The 8,649-nt window shown below is 30.2% G+C and overlaps 1 protein-coding gene across 1 annotated transcript; it reads right to left on the bottom strand.

Moving 5' to 3' along the window:
- Positions 1–878: 878 nt before the first annotated feature.
- On the bottom strand, positions 879–3,326 carry LOC140879037 (uncharacterized). Its single transcript, XM_073282671.1, has 3 exons — positions 3,007–3,326; positions 1,812–2,808; positions 879–1,706 (listed from the first exon to the last, which is right to left on the bottom strand). The coding sequence occupies exons 1-3, from the start codon at positions 3,324–3,326 to the stop codon at positions 879–881; spliced, it is 2,145 nt and encodes a 714-aa protein (XP_073138772.1).
- Between the last annotated feature and the right edge of the window lie 5,323 nt (positions 3,327–8,649).

Raw genomic sequence — 8,649 nt, 5'->3', positions numbered from 1 at the left:
CCAAGTGTTGTATTGAGGCTATCCTTGGAGCCCTTAAGGCCAAGAGTATCGAGTTGTATCGGCGCGATGATCGTGTCAAGTTTTACGGCTATCCTTGGAACCATCAAGGCCAAGAAGTTGAAGTGCTAGTGAATCCTTGGTTAATCGATCTTAACCAAGAAGGGGAGACGTAGACGATTTATCGTCGAACTTCCATAAACATATCCTATCTCATTTATCGCTTTATTTCTTTTACGCATTTATTTACCGCATTTATTTTTGATTGCTTTAAGTCTTCCGCTTGCGTATTTGCATAATCGCTTTAAATTGCTAAAGTTGCCAATAGAACCTAAATCCCCCCCCATTCTAACAATTATTTCAATACATTGTCACCAAATATGATAGTAAATAAGCATACGAGAATAAAAAAAATATCAAAATCACCAAGTCTAAATTGGACAAGCCACAAACGTTCAAGAATCCATAAACAACAATATCCAGGCAACATCTTTGAATAAGTTCAAAGCCACAATACCATGATCTAGAATCTTAACAAAGTTTATACTTAAATAAGCTGCTCGACACCACAATAAAATATCCAACATCAACAGTACAATACAAAGGAAAAAACACATAATGAATTGAGCGGTTCGACAACAAACAACTCGACATCCCAACTTCAAAAAACTTCAATCTGCACTGCGACCATGTTTATGCCTCTTAGTCGACAGATCCCCGCTAGTGTGTCTTCCAGCATCTATCATTTCCCTGTTGAAGAAAGATTACACATTCACCATATAATATATGTAAAGAATTGATTGTAACCACAAATTAATGAGCAAAATTACGTAGAAAAAAATGACACAACTGTTAAGTATTTTCTATGGTAAGAGATTACACTAGTTCAATGATTCTTTGCATGTTCTTCTGTTGTGACCTTTTCTATGGCACCGACCACAGTTCAATGTGCGTATTTCAATTTGAGATGGAAATCTTTTTGTTCTTCTATGGCCAGGATGACTTCGAGAATCAGGTGCATATATCACATCATCTTCATCCAATTGAGATTCATACATGTCAAATGTTGGTATCGGATTTATGGTCGCTCTATATGTCTCACGATACATTCTCGTAGTGTAATACTTATCACAAAAGTCATAAAAAGATAATGACTTAGACTCAATCGCTGCACAAGCATGCTTGCAAGGAAGTTTAAGTACTTGCCAAGCACGACACGAGCACCTATGATGTTTCAAATCAACAGCATATGTCTTATCACCCTCAACAACCTCAAAACTTGAATTGCTAGATCTATCAACTTTCAAACTTCTATAATTAATGCAGATAGAAACTAATAATTTCTCCTTCTCCGGAGTAAGTTCTTTGTTCAATACCAAAGATGTCTCACGACGTTGATGCATCATATTCATTATTTTTTTGCGTATATGATCAACCATAGGGACAATAGAGAGAAACCTAGCAGCCTTCACCCAGCTATTCCAACACTCTGCTATATTATTGTTGATCACACCCCACCGATTACCAGGAAATAAAGAATTGGCCCAACATTGTGGTTGTGAGTTAATAATGAAGTCTCTTGCATTTGGCATTGATTCGATGATGCTATTAATGTGTTCAACATAATCCTGTCTGGAATAGGCATAAGCAGCTTTCTTGAAAACGGAACTCCAATGTTTTTTGTTGTGCAAAGGATATCTACGCATAACCTGAAATCAAATATAAACAAATATTGAATATAAACAAAATATTTCAATTAATCAAAATGACTATGATTTGAAAAGGTTTTAAAATAAATCATGTGCAATACATACCTGTTTTACAAAATTATCAACCAAATGTCTGAGACAGTATGCATGATGGCTACTGGGAAACACACTTTCAATTGCCTTAATTATCCCAGGATGCCGATCCGAAAAAAATGTATAATCATCGAACATCGTCACATTATTGTACAAGAGTACTTGTCTCAACTTATAACAAAACCACAGCCAGTTCTTATCATTCTCGGCGTCAACAACGGCGTAAGCCAGCGTGAATAAGTCATCATTACCATATTTTGTAACTGCTGCCAATATGCATCCTTTATACTTGTTTTTTATGTGAGTTCCATCTAGAAAAAGAAATGGTCTGCACCCATTAACAAAACCAACAACACACGCATTCAAGCAAATAAAAAGCCTTTGGAACTTCTGAGTAACATCATCTATCTCACAATCTGCAAAGCTCCCTGGATTAGTCTCTTTCACAGCATTACAATACCAGTGTAATCTTCCGTACGCTCCTTTATCAGTCCCATGTATATCATGCATAGCTAATTCTTTCCCCATCCAAGCTCTGTGAGACTCTAATTCAACACCATATTCTAGATGGATGTCCTTTATTATTTCACATGAACGATATAAGGGTTCAGCTCGTAACTTATCCTTAACTACATTTGCAACCCAAGATGAATCAGCCCTAGGATGCCCACGACTGCGCAAATGGTCCTCGCCACAGCTATGTTCAAGATTGCATTTACGAATTCCAAAGAGATTATCAGATTTATGTTTTGATGCATATATCCTCAAATTACAATTGCTATCACTACAAACCACAATCACCTTCACGCTATCATTTTTCTTGTACAAAAAAGATCTTCTAGTTGCAACAGCATAACTCTTAAGATAAACCCTAAACTTTGTCGCATCTTTGAATGTTTGACCCTCACCACGTATGCAATGACTCCATGAATCCAAAGAATTTCTAAGAGTATGCACTGTCATCTGCGACTCACTGGTAGAACCGGTGTTCTCTTCAATAAGTCCAATCCTTCTCGGTTTCAAACAACCACAATACAGTCATCTCTTTTCGGATACTCATATAATATGCAGTACTAATTTATACAGATGTATAATCATATTCAGAAAATTTATTTCCTAATTCACATAAATGATGTAGTATAAATAAATTTATAGAATATTTATTGGATTTGGAATAAAAAGTAACATATTTTTAAAATGAAATTACCTTTCATACTGCCTATTGCCCCTAGATGAATCATTTCTCCTCACCGCTCTCATATCAATGATTGTCAGCTTCAAACATGTGTGGAGATTAAGCATAGTAGCAACGTCATCGTCCTCATTCAAAGTAACAAAAATTTTCTCATGCGGAGCTTGGTATTGTAGGGAAATTAGTGCATGCCTCATATCCACACATTTTCTTGACAGGGTGAAGAAAAGCTCCATCAAAGTAGTCGGATTGCTGATTGAAATCATATAGAGTTCACCATTGTAGTGACAACTACCAATAAAACCAGTATTTGAACTTCCAGCCCCTAAATTCATTGCTATAATAAAAAAATAAAAAAAAAATCATTGATGAGAATATGGTGTGTCTCAAGCTTATAATGTCATTGTTGTGATGGCAAATCAATAAAAAATTAATACACTTTCGGATTTTTTCATTCATTCGAAAATCTGGTCACCAATAAGAGAATAAAAATTGAAATGCATTATTCTTGTTCGAAAATAATATCGAATATTAGGTGCAAATTGAAGATCACGAGTTAATAAAAAAATAAAACATGTTTTATAACCAGAAACAAAATATAATTACACCGCAATTTAGGACACAAATTGGTGAAGTAAAATCAAAGATTTACGAAATTTTTGGGGAAAAATTGAGGAACACAAGGTCATCAAAAACTAAAACATGGATTATAACTCACCAAAAATAAAGCAAGAATTAAACCACTATTTTATGGAACGAATTGGTGAAATAAAATTTACAAGAAATTGCTCAAATAAACAGAAATTATGTAGGCGAAATAAACACACACACTTACTATAGTAGAAAATACGCTTCAAACTTTCGAAATGTGGAGCGCAGAAATTTGGCCCAAGAGTGGAAGCTACAATTATACAAGAATAGATTAAGATTCAATCTTCGGTTGCGGATTACATGCTTGTGTAGAAGAAAGGAAATTCAGGAAAAGTTATGGCCTCGGAAAAAGAGAAAGTGAGCTAGCTGTACTCACATATGAGGGCATTTAGGACTTTTGGTTGTATTGGGGAGTTAAAACTAATTTTTCCAGCAATTGGGTATCCCTTACTAACATGTACTGACAAAGGGTGGGATTTGTTTATAGATTCCCCTTAAAATAAAATCACTAAAATGTTGTTGAATTCAATATCATTTATGGTTATGCTAAATTTATAACCTCTTATTGATTTTGTTTATCTTTCTCTATTTGTGTTTTAGAATTATATATTCTATATAGTTTTTTTTTTTTTTGACATTGGGGGTGGGGGTTGTAGGGTCTTAAACTCAAGACCTCTCCCATTTTTGGGAGGTTGATGCCACTTAGACTAGAAGTTTTGGGCATATATTCTATATAGTTAATTTTGTATAAAAATATTTCTTTTGTAAATTAATATTGACGAATATTAATTTTCATTGAACATGATATGAATCGAATAAATAAGTGTACTAAAACACATATTTATAAAAGATAATACATTAAATAATCTATATGTGTTTTTTTAAAGATGAAATAATTATAAGTAAAAAATTAGTCTCTAATTATGCTAATAAATTGTCTCTATAATTCATATTTATTATAAAAATTATCTCATACATTAAGTTCCAAATAGTAATATTTCATCTATTTTTTAAATGTCTCATCAATTTTTTTATGAATAAAATTGAAAGTAAATAAAATTAATCAAATTATATAATGTAAATAAAAATTAGAAAAATTTACAAAAGAGTACTTAAAATTCATCTCCTCAATGCTCAGTTTAATTGTGTAGGCACTGTAAAAAAAAAAGAAAATTATTTTTTGATGTTATGTTTGTTTTTTTTTTTTTTTTGCAATTTTGGTCATCTATGTTATCAAATATCTGGTGTGGTCCGTTATCTTTTTTTTGTTGTTGAAATTTTAGTCTTTTTTTCGACTGGAAGCTGACATGGAACCAATACAATGATGATGTTTAATGTGTCACCTCATCACTCCCAATGAAAAATGACTAAAATTATAAGAAAAATTAAAATTTATAAAAATAAATGTGAAATTTGACAGCATAGAGGGACAAAATCGCAAAGTGACAAAATTACATGACAAAATTGCAGTTATTCCTAAAAAATAAAGACAATTATTGAAGTTTTTCAAGTGAATTTGTGGAAAAGTATTGTAAGCTTTGCATACTGAATAAGACATTGATAGGATCGGTTTAGGGGGTGAGCTTGCTAGACTGATAGTGTTTGTGTCCTTGTAGCAGTTGACCCCGAAATCTTTCAAGATGAGTTCAGTTGAAGTTGATCAACTGAACTCTATTCTTCTCGTGTGTCTATATTAATCAATCAACTTAGGTAAGTGATAAATGAGGTCGATTAACATATTGAACCTGTTATGGACTGTATGTAATGATGAACTGAAAGTAAGAACGCTAAAGTTTGTTTATGGATGTTCGAAGATTTTAAAAACTCCTACATCACACCTTTTTCTATCTCGGAAGGATTCACTCTAGAAGACTTTGACTATTACAATCAACTTGCAATAGCTCACTCCAAGACCAGGACTTACACACACTGCCTATCCCAGAACTCCTAGAAACACTTCAAAGACACAGTTCACGACTGCTCCATGTTACAACGAGGTTTGCAGCACCATAACTGATTACACTGATACAGCAATGTTTTCAACACAACACTTAGCACTTGATTAATCTTCTAATCACGGAAGTTTGCTAGTGTTCTTCGGCTTGCTTGAGTATTATCTTCAGTAAGCGTTTCTTAATTTCCTCGACTGATTGTGTATGGGTAAATTGAATGTGTTCAGTTTACCTTTTATAATGAGAGTATACTTGCAAGTGTTTTTTCAAGACGCCGGATGTCTATGAAATGTCCCGAGGATGGATATTTATATTCCAACAAATAATGGCTCTATTTTGAATTCAAATCATTTTGCCGTTAGTTTGTCTTTTTCGCAACATTCTCTGGCAACATCGTACACTGATGTATTTCTGTTTTCGGCGCTTTTGTGTGGTACGGAAAAACCTTATCCACGAGAGTTCCGTTTGATTTGGATTGGCTTACAAAGATTCTTGATCGGCTTAGGTTTTAGTTAAGCCCAACTGATTCAGTTTATCTCTGCTAAACTGGATCGAGTTTTCTTCATACTTTCAGTTGAACTCTGCTCAACTGCTCCTATGACTGATTAAGATCGATTCTTCCTCAACTGAGTGCAGTCATCTCTTTTGCAATGGTCAATGGTCAACGCATTCGATGTCTAAGTTTAGCTCATCAGTTTATATCTTGCCTTTGTTTTTCTTGATGTCAATTGCAGAATTTAGTTTGGCGACTTTTTGAATGAATAGTTTCGTAGATATCAACACCTTGAAAGTTTCAACAGACATTAATTAAAAAATAATAATTTTTAAAATTAAAAATTAAATAAAGTCCCATATTAGGGTATTTTTTAACATGTTTAGTCAATTCAACAAAATAATTAAACACAGTGCTTCCAACACTTTTGTGACTACCACCACGACCAAGGTCAATAAATTATTTTTTTCAATAAAAATTAATTTAATAGAGCTACTACCATTACGTGTAAATTTAATGAGTTTCTTTGTACAAATAAATATATTTGGTGAGAAATAGAAATAGAAATAAAATAGATTTTTTTTTTTTGTAAATATTCTCTGGCATTAATTTTTTTTTTAAACATTTCACAAAATTTTTATGCAAATATTTTTCAGAAAGAATAAGAAACAATTAAAAGACAAATTTGATAAAGAAAATTTTAGTTTAAGTAAAATAATATCATTGTTATAATAGTATAAAATAATTTTTTATATAATATATACATGATAATTAATAAAAAAAATTAGTTTAAATAGAATAATATCATTTTTATAATAGTATACAATACTTTTTGCTATAATAGATAGATGGTAATTAATTAAAAACCAATTAAGTTTTCTAATATTTAACATCAGAAATAGAACGGAAAGGAATTATGATTATTAAATAAAAAATAATTAAAAACCAATTAAGTTTTTTAACATTTAACATCAGAAATAGAATTGAAAGGAATTATGATTATTAAATAAAAAAATAACTAAACAAAATATTACTTTATACAAAAATCTTGCATTTAGAAGCCAAGGGAAAAAACATGAAAAATGATCTTTGGGATACCTAGTATTAAGTATATTATTAATGACTCTTATAAGCTAACATAGAGAGGACATAATATATATATATATTTTATATAGTTAATTTTGTATAAAAATATTTTTTTGTAAATTAATATTGACGAATATTAATTTCCATTGAACATGTTATGAATCGAATAAATAAGTGTACTAAAACAAATATTTATAAAAGATAATACACTAAATATTCTATATGTGTTTTTTTAAGATGAAATAATCATAAGTAAAAAATTAATCTCTAATAATGCTAATAAATTATCTCTATAATTTATATTTATTATAAAAATTATCTCATACATTGAGTTCTAGATATTAATATTTCATATATTTTTTTAAATATCTTGTTAATTTTTTTTTATGAATAAAATTTAAAGTAAATAAAACTAATCAAATTATATAATGTAAATAAAAATTACAAAAAATTATAAAATAGTACTTAAAATTCATCTTTTCAATGCTCAGTTTCATTGTATAGGCATTGTAAAAAAAAAAAAAAAAAGAATGATCTTATGTATGTTTTTTTTTTTTTTTTTTTGCAATTTTGATCTTCTATGTTATCAAATATCTGGTATAGTCCGCTATCTTTTTTTGTTGTTGAAATTTTAGTCTTTTTTCCGACTGGAAGCTGATATGGAACCAATACAATGATGATGTCATGCTGATGTTTACTGTGCCACCTCAGCACTCCCGATGAAAAATGACTAAAATTGTAAGAAAAATAAAAAAAAAATTATAGAAATAAATGTGAAATTTGACAACATAGAGGGACAAAATCGCAAAGTGACAAAATTACATGACAAAATTGCAGTTTTTCCTAAAAAAATAAAGGACATTTATTGAAGTTTTTCAAGTGAACTTGAGGAAAAGCATTGTAAGCTTTGCATACTGGATGTGACATTAATTAAAAAACCTAATTTTTAAAATTAAAAATTAAATTATGTTCCATATTAGGGTATTTTCTAACATGTTTAGTCAATTCAACCAAATAATTAAACACGGTGCTTCCAACACTGTTGTGACCATCACCACGACCAATGTCAATAAACTATTTTCATTCAATAAAAATTAATTTAATAGAACTACTACCATTGCGTGTCAATTGAATGAGTTACTTTGTACAAATAAATATATTTGGTGAGAAATAGAAATAAAAATAAAATATATTATTTTTTTGTAAATGTTTTCTGGCACTAATATTTTTTAAAAACATTTCACAATATTTTTATGCAAATATTTTTCAGAAAGAATAAGAAACAATTAAAAGACAAATTTGATAAATAAAATTTTAATTTAAGTAAAATAATATCATTGTTATAATAGTATACAATAATTTCTGCTATAATATATAGATGAAGATAGTACAGAAAATGACACATAAACAACCTTATGAACCACAAATAAATTATAGATAAAAGAATAATATATATTAATAAAATTGAAAATTAAT

This window comes from Henckelia pumila, chromosome 2, assembly GCF_033568475.1.
Source record: "Henckelia pumila isolate YLH828 chromosome 2, ASM3356847v2, whole genome shotgun sequence".
NCBI lineage: Eukaryota > Viridiplantae > Streptophyta > Magnoliopsida > Lamiales > Gesneriaceae > Henckelia > Henckelia pumila.
The sequence above is the reverse complement of the archived record's forward strand: the minus strand, read 5'-3'. Positions and strand labels throughout refer to the sequence as shown.

Coding starts and splice junctions, on each gene's coding strand:
- LOC140879037 (XM_073282671.1), bottom strand. CDS start 3,326: ATGAATTTAGGGGCTGGAAGTTCAAATACTGGTTTTATTGGTAGTTGT. Junction 2,809..3,006: donor GGCAATAGGCAGTATGAAAG/GTAATTTCATTT, acceptor GAAACCGAGAAG/GATTGGACTTATTGAAGAGA. Junction 1,707..1,811: donor TTGATAATTTTGTAAAACAG/GTATGTATTGCA, acceptor ATTTGATTTCAG/GTTATGCGTAGATATCCTTT.